Consider the following 23,933-nt stretch of genomic DNA (forward strand, 5'->3'; position numbering starts at 1 on the left):
ACAGCGGCTGAAGGTGTCCCCGTGCTCCAGACCGTCTGGGTGCAGAGGGCCCTCCCAGAATTTGCCAGAGGAATGGCAGAAGATCTCTTCCTATAGGAGTATTGGGTTTACATAGCAAGGTTTTATCTGCAGGGCGCTGCAGGGGTAGCCTCTGTGAGAAGAGTCCAGAAGATGCCCATGTTAGATAAGGGCCAGATTCCGCTGGCTCCAAAGGGACCTGATGCTGGCCAGAGATGAGCCAAAAATTGCTGTTTGTGCATCTGTGAAAGCATATTTAAGAAAGGGAAGACAAACAAACAAACAAAACTGTGGAACAACATCAGCTGGGAGAGGGAGGAGTGAGAACCAGCCCTGCAGACACCAAACTCAGTGCAGACGGAGGGCAGGAGGTGCTGCAGGTGCCAGAGCTGAAGTTCCCCTGCGGCCTGTGGAGAGAGGCCCCCGATGGAGCAGGCTGTTCCCCTGCAGCCCATGGGTCCCACACGGAGCAGATCTCCATGCTGCAGCCCGTGGAGGAGCCCCCGGTGGAGCAGGTGGATGTGGCCTGGAGGAGGCTGCGGCCCATGGAGAGCCCCCGCAGGAGCAGGCCCCGGGCCGGAGCTGCAGCCCGTGGAGAGGAGCCCACGCAGGAGCAGGGGTTCTGGGGGGAGCTGCCGCCCGTGTGGGACTCGTGCTGGAGAAGTTTGCTCCTGACGGACGGACCCCATGGTACGGAGCCATGTGGGAGCAGTTCTTGAAGAGTTGCTGCCTGTGGGCAGCAGTCCTGCTCAGTTCTGGAAGGATGGCATCTCATGGGAGGGACCCCACGTGGAGCTGGGGCAGAGAGTGACCGTGAAGGAGCGGTGGAGACAAAGCATCAGGGACTTGGTTCATGGAAGAAGACTATAACTCAACACAAATAAGTTATAAAGTAGGTATGTGGTTTATCTTGGCGCCGGTCACATGCGGGATAGCCCCCAAAGGCACGCGCACCTTAACGCGGCAACTTGCTTTGGTTATATGCAGTAAAAAGTTACATATGCATGAAGTTTCCCAATACGCTTATGCGTATGCCTAACCTATCCCCGCTTTGTATTAAAATTAGCTCCAAGAAGTCATTTCCATAAACCCCTCCCATCTGCGCCTGCGCAGTGCCTTCTGGTGGTGGTCGTCGGGGGGTCGTGGGGATGAAGTCCGATAACTCCTCTTCATCACCACTAGTTGACCCCGTGCCTTTGTACAGACTCAGCTGCTCCTTGGCTCTTGTCCAAACCACAAGGTCGGTCTCAGCTGGTTTTTGAGACAGGTTCCCCATTTTTGTCAGGAAACATCTTCTGTGAGGGGCCCCAAGACTCCTTGTTTCGATTAATTTGCACAGCAGTAAGCAAAGACACGCAGCAATATCTATTTTAAAGCAATTAAGCAAGCCCCCTTTCTTTCATTCCTGGCTTTAATAATTACAATTGTTTTATTTAGAAATCATTAATACGATCAAGCAAGCCCCCGATCTTCTATCCCTGGCTTCAGTCCCCCCTTTCTAGAAGATTAGTAAATTCTTTTACTCGCAGCAAAGATTCCCAACTTGGTACTGATCACTTAATGCCATACCATGGACGTGCAACAAAGAAGTCAGCATGGCTATGCGGTATAACATTCTCCAGTTCCAGAGTAGTATAATTACATACAATACAAGACTCATACCAACTAAGGTCAATATGACTATGATCGGGTGACACAATGTATTGAGAATGCCATTTGCCGTTGGTGACCACCCGAAGATTGTGTCTCACCAGTGATGACCAGCACCTTGTTTATATTGTATTGTTAGACTTGATCAACTGGTGGGATACCACTGGTGCCAAATATAAAAATCACACCCGACAATTCTAACAAAGTTACAAATACAAAAGTTAGAATGATTTTTGCTAGGGAGAGTAATATTCTCCTTATCTACTTCTGCAAAAGCACAAGCAGTTCTTAAACACACACAGCCTTGACCAATATATAAGCACAGTCTTTTGACTAGTATTTGGATGAATTTCAAAGTGGAAAACACCTTGCTCAGTGTCAAGACATACGTCCTGAGCGTCAAGTGTGTTGCTTTCACAGATAAATCCTTTAATCATTAATCATTAATATGATTAAGCAAGCCCCCATTCTTCTATCCCTGGCTTCAGACTGACCGCAGCCCCCATTCCCCTGTGCCGCTCAGGGGGAGGAGGTGGAAGAGGGTGGGTGGGACGAAGTTGGCTTTGGTTTCTTTCCTTTGTTTCTCACTTCTCTGGCTTGTTACTAAGTAACAGCCAATAGATTTTACTAATTTCCATACTCTGAGTTTGTTTTGCCCTTCACAATAGCTGTTGAGTGAACTCCCTGTTCTTGTCTCAACCCTTGAGCCCTTTTCATCGTATTTTCTCCCCCTTTTCCCTTTGAGGAGTGGGAGTGAGTGAGCGGTTGTGATGGAGCTCAGCTGCCCACCTGAGTAAAACCACCACAGAGGTGTGTCCCACAGTCACTCCATAGGCAAACAAGGGGTCTTGCAAAGTAACTCCTTCACAGGGAATGAGAACTTCCCCCTGCCCCCTTCTTTTGCTCCCTCCGTAGAGGTTTGCAGTCCAAGGCAGTCGCGTGCTGTTGCGGAGAGTGGATCGCGGCGGGCAGGCGATTTTCCGCATCGAGGCCGCTGGAGGCAGTCAAGGGAGCCGCAAGGACCCAGCAAGTTGACTCCACGCCTCAAGACTTCCTCCAACAAGAAGGAAAGAAGGGTAATGGTTGTAGGCGACTCCCTTCTGAAGGGAACAGAGGGCCCCATATGTCAGCTCGACCCTACCCGTAGGGAAGTCTGCAGCCTACCTGGGGCTCGGGTCAAGGACATTACCAGGAAACTTCCTGACCTCGTTAGCCCCCCTCCGATTATTACCCATTAGTGAGAATTCAGGGCGGCAGTGATGAAACTGCTGAGAGAAGCCTGGAGACTATCAAAAGGGACTTCAGGGGATTGGGGCAATTGCTGGATGGAGTGGGTGCGCAGGTGGTGTTTTCCTCTGCCTTCAGCCCTCCCTGAATTTGCCAGATGAGTGGCAGAAGATCTCTTTATATGGGGGAGCCCGGGTCTCAGAGGATGCTGGTTTGAAGCCTACAAATCATTTCCCCTGCATTCAGAAATCTGGCCGCAGCATTAAAGCTCTCTGCCAGCCTCATGGACAGTGTGGTTGAGGTCCCCCGCTTGTCGTGGGCTATCCCTTTTGCAAGGGAACCATTTCCAGCCACAAGAGGCAAATGACACCTCTGTCTTTGTGTATTCTCCCTTTTTCCATCCCAAGCCCTTGTCCCTAGTTCACCCAGGAGTTTCCCTTGGTACTGTGTAACTCACAGGACACATCTGCAAGAGGGTTGGTCTGCTTCCCACAACGGAAATAATACATTTGATGTTCACAGGATGCTCCTGGTCAGTAAGAGAGACGAGCAGAAGGAATCAGAGGGAACAGTCACATGGGCATGGGAGAGGAGAAGCAAAGTCCGTAAGGGAGAAGGGAACAGACAAAGACCCACACTACATGACATGGTTTATTAAATGCCAAGGCGGGCGACAGAACTTGGAATTAAAGGCAGGCTGTTATCTGCACAGAACCGCTGCGTTCTTGCCAGCGTGGTGGGGGCAATGGCTGCTTTTGCTCACGGCCTGGAAACTGCCCAAATTAGGGGGCAGAAGGCAAGTGTTGGCAGTCATCTTCCATCTTGGTAGAACTATGGCTTGTTTTCTGGACTGGGACTTTGTCTGCTCCACCTTCATCTGATCAGTAATGATATCCAGCTGTGAAAACAGGGAAACACACAATAAGAAGAAAATGCACAAGGCAGGAACACCTTTTCACCTCCAATTACCAGTATTCCAGAAGTTAGTGAAGGAAATACCACAGGCTACACACAGAACGTTGTGAGGGAACCTGCAAATGACTCTTGCTCATCAGTGTTAGACTTAGTCCTCTGCAGCCCTCTTCATCCTCAAGTGTCCCTACTCTCTAAGCATTCAAACTGGGCATTCTTTGGAACACTACTCCTAAAATACAGCTTCCGCATTCACCTTGAAAACGTTGAAAAGGATCTGCCTTTGAAAAGGCAAACATCTTCCTGCTGCAACCAGGCCCTAACGCAGCCTTCAGTGCGGCATGTCTTTGTCTGGTGCCTGTTCTCCTATTACCATTTGTACGGTTATTTTGTCTATTCTCCCTTTCTTTCCCTTCACTCTTTCCCTTACGGCTTTGCAGAAGAAGAAGGGCACTCTGTATTTTGCACACCCCCCAATGACCAGAGGTCTTCAGCCCGCCCCCATACAGTTGTGTACTCTTCTGATGCTTAGCAGTTGTTTTAGCATAAAGAAGGTGTGTTTTGGAACCACAAAGGGATTCTAACTTGAGGCTCAGAAGCGTAAGCTTGCTCACAGATATGCTTTAAGAGGGGTTGAGAATAACATTTATGAATGCTGACCTGAGCCACGCAGGCTTCAGTGGTGCTTCCGGTGGAGCTTAGCGTTGTTTTCGTCTAGACGCTGACGAGCTCTGAAAAAGTCAGATGCATGCAAGAATTATATTTGGTTACAGTTTGGCAAAGCTACTCTCCAGGTCTTTGACCAACATTCGACTTCTGAGAGTGGAAGGGATTAATGGCATCTAAACACAAAAACATCATTTGATTTGAGGTTTTTGGAGAGCTTGCATCCATTGTGGAAAAGTACCGCCAATGCTGTGTATTTATGTGGCTTCTTCTGGAAGATGCATCACCTGCATAAAGAGTCAGGGATATCCTCCCCTGCCTAAGGAAATCTCAAATCTCAGACATGCTGCTGAAATGGCAGCCAAAGCCGTAGACTTCACAGAATCAGATTCTACTATCTAGAAGGCTCCTACTTCTTTAAGCATTCTTAGTTTGTTGTCATGACAATAGGACATGCAGTTCCTCTTTTCTGCCTTACATCGCTGTACTGGGTGTACGTGGCAAGGTTTTGGCTGTAACGGGCTGCAGGGTTGGCCTCTGTGAGAAGAGTCCAGGATCTCCACGCTGCAGCCTGTGGAGGAGCCCCCGGTGGAGCAGGTGGATGTGGCCTGGAGGAGGCTGCGGCCCATGGAGAGCCCCCGCAGGAGCAGGCCCCAGGCAGAGAGTGACTATGAGAGTGACTATAGGCATATTTACTGACGTAATGTTGGTCAGGTATACAAGAGGGATTTTAGGAGGAGAACGTACAAGGAAAAAGCAGCATCTTGCTTTCACTCCAAAACCCAGTCTGGACATACCTTTGCAAGTCATTTTCTAGACCTTCTCTGAGCTTTTGTTCCTCCAGATAGTAGCGCTTGTACCTTTCCAGTTTTGCCTGAATGGACTCATCTGGAAAAGTATGCTCTTGTGGTGTCTTTCTCCCTCCATCCTCCTCTTCAGAGTCAGCACCTCTGCTTCTGTGCTTTAGGTTCTTTCTCAGAGAAGCACAAGGAGGGGATCTTGTCAGCTCTTGCATGTCTGGAGAGGCTGCCCGTGTCTGAAGCAGATAATGAAATTTCCATCACCACAAAGAAGAAGAGAACCATCCCCCCATCAGTCACACATACCCAGTTTCAAGGGCCCAGCCTCACTCAGGGGAGGCCACTTGCCTCCTCACTACCACCAGCAGTGAAGGCAGAAGCCGGAAACTCCCACAGGTCAACCATTCATTTTAGTCTGAAGGAGAAAGTAAGCCTTTTCCAAAGGCTCCATACACATTTCACAGGGACTTCTGTGCCTGTGGAGAACAGCGCCTCACAGAAAGAATGAGGGGCAAGACCCCAAATACAAACATCACCTGCGACTTCTGGTCCGAGCACTTGTTCCTTGTCAGGCTCTTTCTTATCTCTGTCTCATGCTGTTGCTTTTGCCTGTGACCCACCTTGTAAGTCTTCAGAAGAGCTTTGATGCATGCCACCTCTTCTTGCAGCTGGCCATTGCTCTTCTCCAGTTTTTCCTGAGACCCACGCAGAGCAGACAGCTCTTCTTGCAGGTCGCAATTTTGTGCTTCTAGCTGCCTGCGTTTTCCAGACTCCATCTCCAGCTGCTGCGAAAGTTCATTGAGCTGTGGAGAGCAATGCATAAAGGGGTAGGGCGTCAAGATGGTCTTTGTCACCTTCTGACTCGGTATTAAAAGCAAAGTAAAGGCAGGCTCGTCTTTTAAGAGAAGAACAGCTTTAAGATCTTTGCTGACAGGATTCCCCAAGTTTCCATCCTTCCTCGGTTCTTTTGCTAGGGACGCTCTTGCCCAAAATGCTCCTCTGCTCATGGGACATCAAACACACCTCTACCCAGACACCAGAAAGAATGCCTATTGTGTGTGGGGGGAAGCGCTGCAGTGCAGAACGGACTAGGCACGAGCAACAAATACTCTTCCTGCCCTTACTCTGAAAGCTTTGGAAACAGTGCCTCAGGAGGCCACTTTGACAGAACTGCTGGAGGAACGCATTTTCTCTCTAGGTCAAAGCTGATGTTTGGTTGCAAGGATACGGAGGATATAGCAGATGTCCCATTAAGTCCCAAAGGCCAGCTGCGATGCTGTCTTACTCTTCTCCCCCAGAAATACACCTTTTCTACACCTTCTAAAAATACACTCGGGACGTTCCTGCCTTTTATAAATAGATAGAAAACGAACAAACAAAAATCCCTCAAAACAAACACAAACAAAAAATAAAAACAAACAAAAACCCGGAAACTTAATCTTCATTTTACACTGCCTAAACACAATGCCATTCCCTGTCATTTAAGAGAACTCTTCTAATGGCAGTGAAGCCACGAGAACGCTACGAGCCTTTGGACTAAGAATGAGCCACCACAAGGGCACTTGACTCCTTCTGCAATACCTGCTATGTATGACAACAGAAGGAGCATCAAGTAGAGAACAGACAACTCACAATACAAGAAGGAGCATAGAAAAGAACAACAGAGGTATGGACATTAACAGACAAAAAAAGAAACCACAAAATCCTGCAGAATCCAGAGCTCACCTTTGCTGTTAATTTATCAGCTTCACTGGCCCCTTCAGAGCAGCTGCTCATCATGTCTCTTGCAGTAGTGAACTGGGGCTCTCTTTCTCTGGCCTCATATTCTCTTAGTTTCTGCAGAGCTCCGTTCAGAAGCCTCCTTAACCTGTGCAGCAAATTAGTCAAGAAAACATTGAGGTAGGAGGTGAAGGAACTACCAGCCTGTTTCACATTCTCAGACATAAACAGCATAGAGAAGCCTTGCTTCTTCTTTAACACGCTTGACAGACCAGGAGTTACTGAGAAAAAACAGCAGTCCAGTGCCGCAGATCACTTGGAGGGTCCACCTTGCACCTGAACGGAGGAATAAATGGAGAAGGGACTTCCTGCCCTCCCAGGAGAATTGCAGGGCAACCTGCACTTGAAGTTCTTTTGGCAGCTCTGTAAAACCATAGGCACGTGTACAGAAGAGCCTTGTAAGACCTAGCGTGAGGCTTGAATTTGCTCACAGACAGTTACCCTCACCTATTTTTACATTCAGCCTCCATGAAGCTTGATTTCTACTCTATGGGATCTCTCTTTAAAGTGCTAACAAGCCATACCTGCGACATTCTCTCCGCAGTTCGCTGTTGCTTTTCATTTCCTGCTCGAGGCGCACTTCGACTGGGCATTTCAACTCGACCAGCTTCTCTTCTGTTCTCTGACACTGATGCTTTCAAAACAGAAACGATACATGGTAGAACCAGCACAGGGACAGCATCTACATGTGGTATGTGCAGATAGCCTAGGCAGAACTCGGTAGCAGTACTGGGGAAGCAGGAGTAGCAGGGCTTCCCCTTCCCTTGAACGTGCCCTGCCATAAAAGCAGGAGGGTTTCCCAGGGCTCCCCTGGTCTTTTCACCCACTACCTGCCCAGCAGGTATTCAAAGACTAAAATAGTCATTCACAGAAAGCGTTCCCATACCTGCTGGTGTGGATGCCCGTCTGCGGTTGTCTGTGCTGACTGAAAGGCAGTTACCAAGTCCTCCGGGTGATTACGAGCCTACAGAAGCACAAAAAGAAGCGAAAAGTCATGCTGCGTGCAACTTTCCTGCCTCACACCTCTCTGCCGCTCTTCCCCTCCTGCCAGTCTCAGTAGAGTACAGGGCTCATGTTCACCTCCCTCCTCCCCAGGCAGACAAGAAGAATCATTTGCTTCACAGAGGCCACAGATGAAAGCCCCTCCTTTACGCCAAGAGGAACTGCTTTATTAGCCACAGCGCGGCATGTCAGGTCGGGGCTGTGCAGCATTGTGCAAACTTGACTACCACCTCTCACGCAGGAGGAATATCTCAAGTGCAGCCTGAGATCTTCAATATCACCACTGGTCTAAAGCAGAAAATACCTAGACCAGTGCATTCCAGTGAACCCTTATTTTTTCTAGTGCTAAGAACTTCCTGGTGTTGTAGGACTTGCCGTAGTATCATGGGAAAACTCTCAAAACCAGAAAGCTGGGGAACAGACCGGCAGGATTTTCAGAGCAGCTTACAGTCAGCACAGCTGGTCAAGAACTCGGCTCCCCTAAGCTTGGCAGAAAAATCTCATCTTACTTTGTCCCCACAGAACTACTTAGCTAGGCGCAGGAGCTCACAGGGAAGAGGGAAGTTTATCACTGACTTACTGAGGCAGAGGCTTGCTGGTGTCTCTGAAGGGCTTCAATCAGTCTGCTTTGTTGCTGGATTGTGGCTTCCAATCTGTCACTTCCAGCTTTGAGTCTGAAAGAGAAATACAGGCCTTATTGGGGAACTCCACAAGAGCACACAGTTGGAAAGAACAGTGTGCAAGAACATAAGCTAAAGCAAAGGCTTCTTTCCAAATCCTGTATTAACTTTCTGTGATGTGACGAGGCAATTCCCTCGCGTTCACACAGTCCCAGAAAGCAGCGTCTCGCCCCTCTGTCTTACTACCCTGCCTACCCTTGCATGCGTTCTTCCAGCTTTTGGAGAGCTCCAGTTCCAAAGAATGGCTCCAGAAAGCCTTGCACTTTCTGGGAAGAAGCTGCTGCTTCTCTCTTCTTATCCTCCAGTACAGTCTCCAGGTATTTTACCCAGACCTCAGACTCAATACACGCTTGTTCCGATGCCTCCACCTGCAAAACCAAAGGAAGAATCAATCCATGGTGGTCAGCCTAGTCTTTAGGGAGGGAAATTGACTGCTTCCACTCTCAAACCCCCATGCATGTTACTTCACTGCATTTTGTACTAACCCCTCTCCTATAGCTCTGTAGATTTTCTACAGAATTTCCTGAACGCTGGCACAAAACTCAGCCTGCTTTGTCTGCGACTCTGGCACAGACACTGCCAATGCTGGTCCCAACACAGAGACATGAAAAAAAATTTACAACCGTTGTCAGAGCACACCCAAGTGGTGCCGCACCCTCTGTGTCTCAGAGCACACCCAAGTTTTGAGAAAGCGCAAACTGCTCTGGTCAAACCTACCCCCTGGAAGGTGCCTCCTAACGCACTGCTTTGTCCCTCCAGCTTGTGAAAAGCTCCCCAAAGGGCCCGTTGTGTTGGTCACCAGCAGAGAGGGGGAAGAAGGGAAGAGAAAGGACAACCACCCTTGGATTTATCCCTATAGTGCAGCCTTTCCATACCTTAGCTTTAACCATCTCCAATTCCTCTTGCAAGCACTCTGCGTCTTTCTCAGTGTCACTGAGCTGGCTCTCAGTAGCTTCAGGTGGGGCTTCTGACACGGACAGACTTTCAGGAGCACCAGGAAGCTCAAGCTGCAGCTGTCTGTCTTGATCCTAAAGAAATGGTGTTCCGTGAGCATGACAAAGTCAGTGAGAACATGGGAATATGAGCTGTGCTTTTACTCATTAGGTTCTACAACTAGGTCAGTCTTCTGACTGAAACAAAGGATTGGAAGTGCACCACCACCAGGCACAGCTGGGGACCTCTCTCCATCTTTCTTAGCCTCAACTATCAGCAGCTCTTTGTGAGGGTTTCTGTTTCTTAAAACAGAGGGAAGGCTTAACGTTTTTTCTCTTCTTGGAACATAGCCTGAGAGACTGGGCAGGGGCTTTCTACCTACGCAAAAAGGCGGGCAGTGGAGAATGGAATCTGCAGAACTATTGTTGCCTCCAATGGCATTTCAGCAGTTGTAAAGCAGAAGCCAGACTTCGTTCTGCCAGAGCTTAAGCATGGCCTGGAATCTCCCTGCTGCTTCTGAGAACATGCTCGCGGCCAAGGAATGCACGCTGAAAGCAGAGCTGCAAGCCCTCAATGCTATTCTCTGGTATCTCTTCGTTGTTGGCGTTAAGAATTGCCACATAAAGGTTACCGGAGCACTGGTGAAGTATGGTGAAAAGCAACAGTCCACTCCCGGCCAGCCCCTTTGAGAAGCTCAGAAGATTTTAAGCAGCAGGAATAATCTTTGCTGCTTCATTATGTAGAACATGCTTTCCCTAGACTGGAACTCTAACTGAAAGGCCAGCTGCAGCGAGACCCAGTTCTCCCAGCAGTTTCACCAGCCCAGCGCAAACTGAACAGCTGGGCTGGAGCACAAGTAGTTCAAGGGCCCCAGTCACAAACAAGTGGCAGAGGCAGCAACAGAGGTAAGCGAGCCCAGAGGTAAACTTGCCCCAAAGTAAGCGAGCCAAATGGGAGCCCAGTGGGTCCTTCACAGAAAGTACCTTGCGATCCCAGGGCAATTCAGCCTCTTCCTCCTGCTCTGCTCCTACAGCTGGCAGGGCACCTACAAGGGATGGACGAAGCGAGACAGTGTGAGCATTCCTGGCACTCTGCTTTTCCCTGCCAGTCAAGCCCTGCCCCCAAATACGGGAAGCGGTCTGACATCAGGCCACATTAGTTGTCCTCATCAGCTCTTCCACACTTCAGGATCCTACCTTCTCCATCCAAAGCAAGTGTGGCCAGTGCAAAGCGCTCAGTCCTCGGAGAGCAGAATCTGCTGGGGACTGCTGTGTCTTGTGCAGCGCCAGCAGAAGCTTCTCCCGTCTTTTCACAGCGTGCATGTTCTACCAGTTTCTTGCAAAGGCTACACGCAGATAGAGAGAACATACAGGCAGTCAGATCCAAAACATCCTTGCCTAGTATCCTTGCTCTTGCCTAGGACAGCAACTGACTTGGAACCAGTTCAGAACTGTCTGTGTGCGGTGTCAGTCTCCCCATGATGGTGGACCTGCTACACCACCAGGGATCTCTTTGAGGGTTTATCTAAAGGGACACTGGTAAGATCCCCACTGAAAGAAAAGGTGCCTCTTTCCTGGTCAGTGGAGCGGAACTGGGCTTAGCAACACAAGCGGGATTTCTAAGAAAGCCTTGTGGGTGGAAGTTCTCCTCTACTTCCAAATCCTCTCTTGACTTGGGAAGGTGATTTATGAGAAGACATCACCGAGCCCAGCTTCAAGAAAGGTCTGAAGATATCGTTAAGCCTTTGTGCATCTATCACAAAGGGTGACAAATCAGCACGGACACTCTGACAACTCAGCCGCTCTAACAGTGACGTACAAAACACTCACTCAGAATGTCCCGACCGCAGAGCATAATCCACAGCCGTATCGCAAGCAATGTTGGCACCGTAGGAAAGAAGTAGCTCTATTACATCCGTTTCCCCAGCAGAAGCGGCAAGCATAAGAGCAGTCCTAAAGCATCCAAAAGATGGTATGAAACATAGCAGCATTTGCAGGCTCTGTGTTGTTGTTATTCTAATCCCTGTTTCCTCCCCAAACAATTCCCTCCCCGATTCCTACAAGCACAGGGAAAGCAAAGCCACACACAGGGGAGTGCTGGAGGACTGAGGCTGGAAGGCACCTCCAGACAGCTCCTGGCCAGCCGCCTCCCCAGAGCAGACTCAGCCACGAGGCCAGAGCACGTTGCTCAAGGCTTCTTCCACTCTGCTCTTCAAAGCCTCATAGGATGGAGGCTGCTCAAACCCCTGGTGCCACCTGCTCCCCTGATTAACCTTCCTCATGCTGAGAGGGTTTCTCCTAAGCAGCTGTGGGAAGGCCTCTTGTTTCACTTGGTGCCCATTGTCCCTTGGACAACACTGACTCTCCTTCTCCTGTTCATTCCAGTGACAATGCTAAGGAGAGCCACGTGCACTTTGGAGCAATGCCTCACCTTCCAAAGAAATTTCGAGCACACACATTCGCTCCTTTTTGAAGAAGAAACTTTACCATCTCTTTATGATGGCTGGAGATGGCAAGAAGAAGCGGGGTATTTCTCTCCTGAAAGGATAAAGAATCCCCGTCAGAACAACCCAGACGAATTAAGTGCCTTTCCCAAAGAGCAGTGCTGCCCAGATTCAAAACTTACACAGTCCTTTGCTTCAAGGTGTGCACCATGCTCAACTAACATCTCTGCTACAGACGTGTTAGGAGCTGCGGCAGCCAGGTGAAGGGCAGACTTGCCTCTGTAACCTTCCAGGTTTGGGTCGGCACGGTGCTCTAGCAGAATCGCCACGCATTCTTCATGCTGGCTCTCCACTGCCTGCAAACAACACAAAGAAAAGGAAGGACTTGTGCCGTGTTTCACTCTGTCACAGCTACAGCAGCTTCCCAGTGCTGGAAGATAAGAGCGTCTTCCGAGATGAGCTAGTGTACGCCTATTACGTGCCGATTACAACTTTCATGTTTCTCTACAGGTCGGTGTGAAGAATGCGGCAAGACACTTGTCATTGGAAGCACAATTGATAAAGCCCCACTTAGAGCAGAGTAACGTGTTCCACATACCATCATGAGTGGCGATCTGCCAGTGTTGTCAAAAAGGTTCAGCAGGCACTTCTCTTGCACCAGGAATCGAACAACGTCTGCATGGCCGTTCGCACAAGCAAGGTGCAGCGGTGTCCTAAAACCAAAATAAATTAGCTTTCCACAGGCAGGCAATGCCCCAAATCACTTCTGGCTGTGGAACACGCGCAGGGCCACAAGTCTCCACTTGCCAATGCCAAGCAGAACGTAAGCTTTGGAGGCTGTGGAACTCCATGAAGAGTGCGAAGTCAGTGTAAGTCTCCAAGTTTTTCCACAATCACTCGAGCGGCAGAAGGGCGCTGAATGCCCTGACGCTGATCACCCACAGGACAGGAGAGAACTGCTAATGCCCGAGCGGCTGCTAAACAACCCCACAGGGAGAGGACAGGGCAGTGGCGGTCGGCAGCACACCCTTCAAGCAGCGCTCGAGCCGCCCCAGCAATTCCAAGCAAAGCTGGATTGTTCCCCTCTGCCAGCTGAGAGGGAAAAGCCCTCTCAGTGACCAGCTCTTGAAGGGAATGACGACACGGGCTCCAAGATAGTCGAGAAATGGAGACCCTTTATTGTCCCAATGCCAGATCTTACATAGTTTTTCTGAGCCCCTCCACGCGCTGCACGTGGCTGGCAAACATAGTTACAGACTTCTGGTTGGTGCATTCCTTTTGATCACGCGTAGCCCTCTATAGGCCCGTCCGAGCCTAACAGCTCCTCCTTAGTGGTTCCCACTTTCTCTTACTCTAGCCTGGTTACCACTCTATGCCTCTGAGTAACCTTCTTCTTAACCCGTCGCGCACTGCTGTATCAATCAGATCCAGTTTGTCACTGAACGGGTCACACCCATAAGCTCTGACCCAGGGTTCCAGAGGAGGCGGTGCCCTTGCTGCCGTGCTCCTGACTCTGCCCTGGGCTTCAGCCGTCTCTCTGCACGGGGCTGAAGGCTTTGCCAAGGGCTGGTAGGAGCATGTGCTCCCGACTATGTCCAGTGCCATTGACTTCAGGGCGAGAGGCTGCCTGGCCGGACAACGCCCAGCCTCAGCCCTCCATCGCCTCAGCTCTTGCTGACACCTGCTGCAGAAGGAGGGTTGGTGCCAGAGCCGCGTACGCAGCGGCACCAGGCTGAAGCTCGCACGCCACGGGAGAGCGATCCCACCCCAAGCCTTTAAGCGCACCCCCCAGCCCCTCACCGCTTTGCCTGGTCTCGACGGTTTTTGCCTCGTTTCTTCAGCCACCAGTGCCGCCTCAGCCGGGCCAGGTCGCCACGGGCGGCCGCGCGGTGCAGCCCGTGCAGGCCCTCCTCTGGCAGCTGGTGGGCATCGCTGTCTCTGGACAGGGAAGTGCTGCTGGGCATCGGATGCTCCTGGCCCCGGTGGAGGAGCCCCAGGAGCCTCTGCATGCTGCAGCAAGGATGTGGGCACAAGCCCACCTGGGGCCACCAGAGCCCTGCGGGCCCTGCTTGGGTCCGACACGGACAGGCGCAGGGGCAGGGGAGCCGAGCCCCGAGCAGCGGCTGTGGCCTGGTGCTCCCAGGCAGGGCAGGGACGCACCGAGGCTCCCAGCCAGGGCAGCGCTGTTGCTCCCACAGCAGAGGCAACAGCACTGAGCACTCCTGCTGGCAGGGGTGCACATACACTGCGTCTCAGCGATGGTGGCACATTGTGTCACAATGGGCATCACCAGGGGCGTCACAAGTGTCCTCTTAAGTTGGAGGGCCACACCCCCCCACAGTCCAGCAGTGACTGCGGCACTTTCTGGCTCCTGCCTTAAGAGCTCTTTGTGCCTCAGTTGACGTTCTTCCGCAGCGTGGATGGGGATCTCGGGCCATGCGATGGGGCAGGGCTCCTCAGGAGGCATCGAGAACGTGCCTGGCTGGCAGGGGCACTGCATTACTTCCCTGTGGCCATGGTTGAGCTGGCACCTGCCCCAGTTGTACTAGGTCTGTCTGGGATGGAGTTAACATTCCCTGCGGCAGCCCATATACTGTTGTTCTCTGCACTGGTACAGAATCATAGAATCATAGAATCATTAAGGCTGGAAGAGACCTTCAAGATCACTGGTCCAACCATCACCCTACTACCAATGTCACTCACTAACCCACGTCCCTAAGCGCCAGGTCCAACCTTTCCTTGAACACCTCCAGGGACGGTGACGCCACCACCTCCCTGGGCAACCAGCTCCAATGTCTGACTGCTCTTTCTGAGAAGAAATGTCTCCTCATTTATAACCTTATCCTCCCCTGGTGCAACTTGAGGCCATTCCCTCCAATCCTGTCACTAGTTACCTGAGAGAAGAGGTGGACCCCCAGCTCCCCACACCTTCCTTTCAGGTAGTTGTAGACAGCAATAAGGTCTCCCCTGAGGTCTCTCCAGCTTTATAGCCCTTTTCTGGACACGTTCCAGGGCCTTGATGTCCTTCTTGCACTGAGGAGCCCAAAGCTGAACACAGTACTCAAGGTGCAGCCTCACCAGAGCAGAGTACAGGGGAAAAATCACCTCCCTGGTGCTGCTGGCTACACTTTTCCTGATACAAGCCAGGATGCCGTTGGCCTTCTTGGACACCTGGGCACACTGCTGGCTCACGTTCAGGCGAGCATCGACCAACACCCCCAGATCCTTTTCCTCTGCACAGCTCTTGAGCCACTCTCCCCCAAGCCTGTAGCAAGAGTCTTTTTGTAGCAAGAGTCACTGATGAGCAAGAGTCATTTGCAGGTTCCCTTTAGATGTTCTGTGTGTAGCCTGTGGTATTTCCTTCACTAACTTCTGAAATGCTTGTAGTTGGAGGTGAAAACGTGTTCCTTCCTTAAGCATTCCCCTCTTATTGTGCGTTTCCCTATTTTCACAGCTGAACATTATTACTGATCAGATGAAGGTGGAGCAGACGAAGTCCCAGTCCAGAAAACAAGCCATAGTTCTACCAAGATGGCAGTAGACTGCGAGCACTTGCCTTCTGCCCTGTAATTCGGGCAGTTTCCAGGCAGTGAGCAAGAGCAGTCATTGGCCCCGCCATGCCGGCATGAATGCGGCGGTTCTGTGCAGATAACAGCCTGCCTTTAATTCCAAGTTCTGTCACCCTCCTTGGTATTTAATAAACCATGTCATGTAGTGCAGGTCTTTGTCTTCTTCTCCCTTCGGGGCTTTGCTTCTCCCCTCCCCTACTCATTTGACCGTTCCCTCTAATTCCCGCCGCTGGCAGGGGCACAGCATTACTTCCGCATGGCTGTGGTTGATCTGGCAGCTGTCCTAGCTCACCCCGACACTCTCCCGGGCACAGGGCAGCACCGTACCCACATCCAGGGACAGGTCCCCCCTGACGTCCAGCTCCTGCGGGGCCATTCTTCACTTGTGCTGCCACAGTGCTGTCGCTGGGTTGGTGACAGCGGCTGAAGGTGTCCCCGTGCTCCAGACCGTCTGGGTGCAGAGGGCCCTCCCCGAATTTGCCAGAGGAATGGCAGAAGATCTCTTCCTATAGGAGTATTGGGTTTACATAGCAAGGTTTTATTTGCAGGGCGCTGCAGGGGTAGCCTCTGTGAGAAGAGTCCAGAAGATGCCCATGTTAGATAAGGGCCAGATTCCGTTGGCTCCAAAGGGACCTGATGCTGGCCAGAGATGAGCCAAAAATTGCTGTTTGTGCATCTGTGAAAGCATATTTAAGAAAGGGAAGACAAACAAACAAAACTGTGGAACAACAGCAGCTGGGAGAGTAAGAAGAAAAGGTTAAAAAGTTCTACTCTGATGAATACAACTTACTTCATCCCGACGGCCACCCGGACGACCACCAGAGAGTAATACGCAAGCGCAGAAGGAGTGATAAGATAATTAGCATACAAAGCGGGTCTAGGTGGAGCTAGGAAATGAATATGCATAGATCTGTTGTGACACTTAATGCATATGTAATATTTTAGGAGATAAAAAAGAACTGAGTGAACAAATCGGACGAAGTTAGATTTGGGCAGGCATGCCCTTAACTTCCGGCGGCTAATAAAAGCACCTTCACATAATCACTTTGTGGATTATGTGTCTTTATGAAAGCTAACGTACAGACACCAAGCTCAGTGCAGAAGGAGGGCAGGAGGTGCTGCAGGTGCCAGAGCTGAAGTTCCCCTGTGGCCTATGGAGAGGCCCCTGGTGGAGCAGGCTGTCCCCCTGCAGCCCATGGGTCCCACACGGAGCAGATCTCCACGCTGCAGCCCGTGGAGGAGCCCCCGGTGGAGCAGGTGGATGTGGCCTGGAGGAGGCTGCGGCCCATGGAGAGCCCCCACAGGAGCAGGCCCCGGGCCGGAGCTGCAGCCCGTGGAGAGGAGCCCATGCAGGAGCAGGGGGTCTGGGGGGAGCTGCTGCCCGTGGGGGACTTGTGCTGGAGCAGTTTGCTCCTGGGGGATGGACCCCATGGTACGGACCCACGTTGGAGCAGTTCTTGAAGAGCTGCTGCCTGTGGGCAGCCCCTGCAGGCTCATTTTGGGAAGGACGGCATCCTGTGGGAGGAACCCCACGTGGAGCAGAGGCAGAGAGTGACTATGCAATTATAGGCATATTTACTGACGTAATGTTGACCAGGTATACAAGAGGGATTTTAGGAGGAGAACGTACAAGGAAAAAGCAGCACCTTGCTCTCACTCCAAAACCCAGTCTGGACATACCTTTGCAGGTCATTTTCTAGAGCTATTCTAAGCTTTTGTTCCTCCAGATAGTAGCGCTTGTACCTTTCCAGTTTTGCCTGAATGGACTCATTTGGAAAAGTATGCTCTTGTGGTGTCTTTTTCCCTCCATCCTCCTCTTCAGAGTCAGCATCTCTGCTTCTGTGCTTTAGCTTCCTTCTTAGCAAAGCACAAGGAGTGGATCTCATCAGTTCTTGCATGTCTGGGGAGGCTGCCCGTGTCTGAAGCAAATAATGGAATTTCCTTTGGGAATTGAAATCAGTTCTCAACACATTACAATCCCACTTTTAGCAAACATTTTTCACTTTCTTATGGTTTATAATTTGTGAACAGTTGAAGTTTTTTTTTTTTTTTATAAGCTAAAAATGTAGCTAAACTTAAGAAATCCAATTATGATGTACTTGGATCCACAATAACACACTTAAGAGTCCTTTTTGATAATTGTATATAGATGTAATATGCACAGGCCTACCTGAGTTTTTTCTAAACTGTCGTTAATACAATGAATCTATGTGGTTCTGAATATGCTAGGGTCTTCTCTTACACAAAAATCTCTTACTGTATTGAAAGCAAAGAAACATTTCTTGTTCCTCACTTAGAGGAAGCTTAAAGACATCCATTCTGCTTTGTCAACAGAAAGGTAGCTGTTAATCTTGCTGAGGATTAACAGACTGTGTGCATGGGATACAGTGCCATGGTGTTAGAGTGGACTGGGAACAAGCAAAACCGCTGCTGCACTCAGCATATCCACGGGCTACACAGGGTTCTCTCTATGAGTGGCACACCAGGAGCACCACCACAGCTCCAGCTCTCCACCTAGACAGAGCTGAAGCTGTTACAGTCTCTACCTGCAGCATGCATGTAACTACCTCATTCTCTTCAAAGACCCAGGGCATGCAATGCAGAAAAACACAAACTGCCCAGATAGCTTTTCTGAGTTGTACCCCCCCCCCATAAACGCAGGAGTTGCAAAGCAGGTGTAGCAAATCACCAGATGATGAGCAGCACATAGTTATCAGCCCAGCAAGTCTTTACTGCAGTTTTTACTTGTTGGTAAACAAAATACACGCTGTCATTGTGTACTGGGGGAGGATAAAGACTGGAAACAGAGAATTTGACTGCCATTATGTACCTCAGATCTACGCAAGACTGTGAGCTAAATTAGCTAGCTGTAGCGAATCACGTCAAAGGAAAGTTAGTCATTCAATGGACTAACTCAAGCGCCAAAGCTTACACAACACTTAAGCCCTATTTGGAAATCTTCCTGTGGTACATGCATCTTGTACTGGGTATCAGAACAGGAATGAATCGCCTCATGCAGCCACGAATAGAAACAGCATTTACTAGATGGTGCTCAGAGAAAGCTACAGATTAGCTAAGTAGAACGCATTGAGAGGATGAAGAAATACATCATGAAATACCAGTATCTAATAAATAAATAAATATAATTATCTAAAAGAAATTAAAAACAGAAATGGATTGAAACTAATTTTAAATTTAGTATCTTCAGCATCATCCATACAAAGAGACTAAAGACATAATATTAACAAAAAGGGGAAAAAAACACAAATACAGAAACCTGATAGTTGGTTTAGTAACAGCTTCTAGTAATTCATTTTGCAACCTTTTCAGCTAATAATGAACTGTTCCTGTTGTGCCTAAATGGCTATCTGTATTCACAGGCCCCATCAGAAGACCCTAACTTCAAAGCATAAAACTGTAAATTTCAGCCCAACTACCTACCACGGTCCTTACCCATTAGAGCTGCCTCTGCAATCAGTTTTTATTGATCCCATTCTGAAACACGCGATATTTGGCAGGGAGCATAGTGCCTCTGTCTCTGCTGGGGACTATGCTGCAAACCAGATGCTTTTATGGCTGAGCATGCTGCCACTTGAAAAAGAACTTGAGAAAAAACACTTCCTCCAGGGAAGAGCACTGGGATGGATTGTGTTTACTCTATATTACCATCTCATAAATAAAATTCTACCAATTCTTCTAAGGTATCTGGAAGAAAACAGATACACCTAGCTAAAAATGCATTTTGTTCTCCATTTCTCCATTAAATGGTTGTGCTAATTAAGGAGATGCTCTCAAAATAGCTGCTCATAGAATTATGTTTTACAAGCTGGATTTACTTGGCTGAAGTTTCAACAAAAGTTTTTTTTTTTTTAATTATTATTATTTTAGCTCTTCCTTCTACAGATCAGGTCTGAAACAACAGAGCACTGCTAATAAGCAACTGATAGAAGTGGCTGGTACATCAACCAGTTTGGTCAAAGAGAGCAATACTGCCAGAAGCAAATACGCTTGATAAAACCGTGAAGACTCATCCTAGAAAGGAAAATTAAGGCTTTAATAGCTATACTGTTATTAGTGATGAAAGAGAAGAAAGTATTTCAGAGGGCTGTATCTCCTCCCCTGGAAGTGGTACTATACTAAATATTTTCACTGCTAACGATAAGAAAATATGCACGCTATAATTAGGTTTTGATTGCCATCTCTTCACTTTTCACACACTCAGACGCACGAAGCAGCTCGTAAGCACAGGGAGGAGTGCTGCCAGGCTTGGCCACCTTGGGTAACGTCCCCCGAGACAGATGACGTCGCACCAACCGTACCACGGCACTACTCACAACTTACACTTTCTTACTGCAAGGTTTCGCCACTCTTCCCTACCTATTACTGAAGAAGATCCCCCAACCCCCTCTCCTTACACTGTGACATGCTCATTAAGCTCATCAGCGGCCCCACAATTAACCCCCTCCGCACGCCGCTGCCGCAGCAGCCGTTGAGCGGAGCCCCCGCGGCGCTATCACAAAATGGAGGCGGCCGCGGCCGGGCTGCGCATGCGGAGAGCCGCCCCGCGGCGGGCGGGCAGGGCGCGGAGCCGGGGGAAGCGCCGCCGGTTGCCTGTCCCTAAATGCCGCCCCCCCACCTCGGCATGAAGAAGATTTTCGGCTTCGGGAGGAAGAGGAAGGGGCAGACGCCGCCTCCCGGGGGCGGACAGGTCCCCCCTGACATCCAGCTCCTGCGGGGCCATTCTTCACTTGTGCTGCCACAGTGCTGTCGCTGGGTTGGTGACAGCGGCTGAAGGTGTCCCCGTGCTCCAGACCGTCTGGGTGCAGAGGGCCCTCCCCGAATTTGCCAGAGGAATGGCAGAAGATCTCTTCCTATAGGAGTATTGGGTTTACATAGCAAGGTTTTATTTGCAGGGCGCTGCAGGGGTAGCCTCTGTGAGAAGAGTCCAGAAGATGCCCATGTTAGATAAGGGCCAGATTCCGTTGGCTCCAAAGGGACCTGATGCTGGCCAGAGATGAGCCAAAAATTGCTGTTTGTGCATCTGTGAAAGCATATTTAAGAAAGGGAAGACAAACAAACAAACAAAACTGTGGAACAACATCAGCTGGGAGAGGGAGGAGTGAGAACCAGCCCTGCAGACACCAAGCTCAGTGCAGACGGAGGGCAGGAGGTGCTGCAGGTGCCAGAGCTGAAGTTCCCCTGCGGCCTGTGGAGAGAGGCCCCTGGTGGAGCAGGCTGTCCCCCTGCAGCCCATGGGTCCCACACGGAGCAGATCTCCACGCTGCAGCCTGTGGAGGAGCCCCCGGTGGAGCAGGTGGATGTGGCCTGGAGGAGGCTGCGGCCCATGGAGAGCCCCCGCAGGAGCAGGCCCCGGGCCGGAGCTGCAGCCCGTGGAGAGGAGCCCACGCAGGAGCAGGGGGTCTGGGGGGAGCTGCCGCCCGTGGGGGACCCGTGCTGGAGCAGTTTGCTCCTGGGGGATGGACCCCGTGGTACAGAGCCATGTGGGAGCAGTTCTTGAAGAGTTGCTGCCTGTGGGCAGCAGTCCTGCTCAGTTCTGGAAGGATGGCATCTCATGGGAGGGACCCCACGTGGAGCTGGGGCAGAGAGTGACCGTGAAGGAGCGGTGGAGACAAAGCATCAGGGACTTGGTTCATGGAAGAAGACTATAACTCAACACAAATAAGTTATAAAGTAGGTATGTGGTTTATTTTGGCGCCGGTCACATGCGGGATAGCCCCCAAAGGCACGCGCACCTTAACGCGGCAACTTGCTTTGGTTATATGCAGTAAAAAGTTACATATGCATGAAGTTTCCCAATACGCTTATGCGTATGCCTAACCTATCCCCGCTTTGTATTAAAATTAGCTCCAAGAAGTCATTTCCATAAACCCCTCCCATCTGCGCCTGCGCAGTGCCTTCTGGTGGTGGTCGTCGGGGGGTCGTGGGAATGAAGTCCGATAACTCCTCTTCATCACCACTAGTTGACCCCGTGCCTTTGTACAGACTCAGCTGCCCCTTGGCTCTTGTCCAAACCACAAGGTCGGTCTCAGCTGGTTTTTGAGACAGGTTCCCCATTTTTGTCAGGAAACATCTTCTGTGAGGGGCCCCAAGACTCCTTGTTTCGATTAATTTGCACAGCAGTAAGCAAAGACACGCAGCAATATCTATTTTAAAGCGATTAAGCAAGCCCCCTTTCTTTCATTCCTGGCTTTAATAATTACAATTGTTTTATTTAGAAATCATTAATACGATCAAGCAAGCCCCCGATCTTCTATCCCTGGCTTCAGTCCCCCCTTTCTAGAAGATTAGTAAATTCTTTTACTCGCAGCAAAGATTCCCAACTTGGTACTGATCACTTAATGCCATACCATGGACGTGCAACAAAGAAGTCAGCATGGCTATGCGGTATAACATTCTCCAGTTCCAGAGTAGTATAATTACATACAATACAAGACTCATACCAACTAAGGTCAATATGACTATGATCGGGTGACACAATGTATTGAGAATGCCATTTGCCGTTGGTGACCACCCGAAGATTGTGTCCCACCAGTGATGACCAGCACCTTGTTTATATTGTATTGTTAGACTTGATCAACTGGTGGGATACCACTGGTGCCAAATATAAAAATCACACCCGACAATTCTAACAAAGTTACAGATACAAAAGTTAGAATGATTTTTGCTAGGGAGAGTAATATTCTCCTTATCTACTTCTGCAAAAGCACAAGCAGTTCTTAAACACACACAGCCTTGACCAATAAATAAGCACAGTCTTTTGACTAGTATTTGGATGAATTTCAAAGTGGAAAACACCTTGCTCAGTGTCAAGACATACGTCCTGAGCGTCAAGTGTGTTGCTTTCACAGATAAATCCTTTAATCATTAATCATTAACATGATTAAGCAAGCCCCCATTCTTCTATCCCTGGCTTCAGACTGACCGCAGCCCCCATTCCCCCGTGCCGCTCAGGGGGAGGAGGTGGAAGAGGTTGGGTGGGACGAAGTTGGCTTTGGTTTCTTTCCTTTGTTTCTCACTTCTCTGGCTTGTTAGTAAGTAATAGCCAATAGATTTTACTAATTTCCATACTCTGAGTTTGTTTTGCCCTTCACAATAACTGTTGAGTGAACTCCCTGTTCTTGTCTCAACCCTTGAGCCCTTTTCATCGTATTTTCTCCCCCTTTTCCCTTTGAGGAGTGGGAGTGAGTGAGCGGTTGTGATGGAGCTCAGCTGCCCACCTGAGTAAAACCACCACAGAGGTGTGTCCCACAGTCACTCCATAGGCAAACAAGGGGTCTTGCGAAGTAACTCCTTCACAGGGAATGAGAACTTCCCCCTGCCCCCTTCTTTTGCTCCCTCCGTAGAGGTTTGCAGTCCAAGGCAGTCGCGTGCTGTTGCGGAGAGTGGATCGCGGCGGGCAGGCGATTTTCCGCATCGAGGCCGCTGGAGGCAGTCAAGGGAGCCGCAAGGACCCAGCAAGTTGACTCCACGCCTCAAGACTTCCTCCAACAAGAAGGAAAGAAGGGTAATGGTTGTAGGCGACTCCCTTCTGAAGGGAACAGAGGGCCCCATATGTCAGCTCGACCCTACCCGTAGGGAAGTCTGCAGCCTACCTGGGGCTCGGGTCAAGGACATTACCAGGAAACTTCCTGACCTCGTTAGCCCCCCTCCGATTATTACCCATTAGTGGGAATTCAGGGTGGCAGTGATGAAATTGCTGAGAGAAGCCTGGAGACTATCAAAAGGGACTTCAGGGGATTGGGGCAATTGCTGGATGGAGTGGGTGCGCAGGTGGTGTTTTCCTCTGCCTTCAGCCCTCCCTGAATTTGCCAGATGAGTGGCAGAAGATCTCTTTATACGGGGGAGCCCGGGTCTTCTTCCCAGGAGAACATCTTGCTCAGAGGATGCTGGTTTGAAGCCTACAAATCATTTCCCCTGCATTCAGAAATCTGGCCGCAGCATTAAAGCTCTCTGCCAGCCTCATGGACAGTGTGGTTGAGGTCCCCCGCTTGTCGTGGGCTATCCCTTTTGCAAGGGAACCATTTCCAGCCACAAGAGGCAAATGGCACCTCTGTCTTTGTGTATTCTCCCTTTTTCCATCCCAAGCCCTTGTCCCTAGTTCACCCAGGAGTTTCCCTTGGTACTGTGTAACTCACAGGACACATCTGCAAGAGGGTTGGTCTGCTTCCCACAACGGAAATAATACATTTGATGTTCACAGGATGCTCCTGGTCAGTAAGAGAGACGAGCAGAA

General features: G+C 50.0%; 1 protein-coding gene across 8 annotated transcripts; it reads right to left on the reverse strand.

Annotated features, from left to right (window-relative positions):
* Positions 1 to 3,528: 3,528 nt before the first annotated feature.
* On the reverse strand, positions 3,529 to 22,981 carry LOC310881917 (uncharacterized protein). Of its 8 annotated transcripts, none has more exons than XM_083799818.1 (18): positions 20,316 to 22,981; positions 17,360 to 17,598; positions 12,709 to 12,823; positions 12,293 to 12,466; positions 12,098 to 12,204; positions 11,497 to 11,619; positions 10,864 to 11,012; positions 10,651 to 10,712; positions 9,610 to 9,762; positions 8,930 to 9,102; positions 8,635 to 8,728; positions 7,939 to 8,016; positions 7,577 to 7,686; positions 6,999 to 7,140; positions 5,894 to 6,076; positions 5,271 to 5,509; positions 4,468 to 4,538; positions 3,529 to 3,793 (listed from the first exon to the last, which is right to left on the reverse strand). In XM_083799818.1, the coding sequence occupies exons 1-17, from the start codon at positions 20,418 to 20,420 to the stop codon at positions 4,484 to 4,486; spliced, it is 2,301 nt and encodes a 766-aa protein (XP_083655944.1). In that variant the 5' UTR covers positions 20,421 to 22,981; the 3' UTR covers positions 3,529 to 3,793; positions 4,468 to 4,483. The 8 variants fall into 8 exon arrangements, with proteins under 8 accessions (XP_083655944.1, XP_083655948.1, XP_083655946.1 ...); XM_083799822.1 differs by having other exon boundaries at positions 20,095 to 22,981; XM_083799820.1 differs by having other exon boundaries at positions 20,021 to 22,981.
* Positions 22,982 to 23,933: the final 952 nt, after the last annotated feature.

The sequence above is a fragment of the Anser anser genome (genome assembly GCF_964211835.1).
Source record: "Anser anser genome assembly, chromosome: 1".
NCBI classification, from domain to species: domain Eukaryota; kingdom Metazoa; phylum Chordata; class Aves; order Anseriformes; family Anatidae; genus Anser; species Anser anser.

Coding starts and splice junctions, on each gene's coding strand:
- LOC310881917 (XM_083799818.1), bottom strand. CDS start 20,420: ATGGCCCCGCAGGAGCTGGATGTCAGGGGGGACCTGTCCGCCCCCGGG. Junction 12,467..12,708: donor GCAGATCGCCACTCATGATG/GTATGTGGAACA, acceptor TGTTGTTTGCAG/GCAGTGGAGAGCCAGCATGA. Junction 11,620..12,097: donor GCTCGAAATTTCTTTGGAAG/GTGAGGCATTGC, acceptor TGGATGCTTTAG/GACTGCTCTTATGCTTGCCG.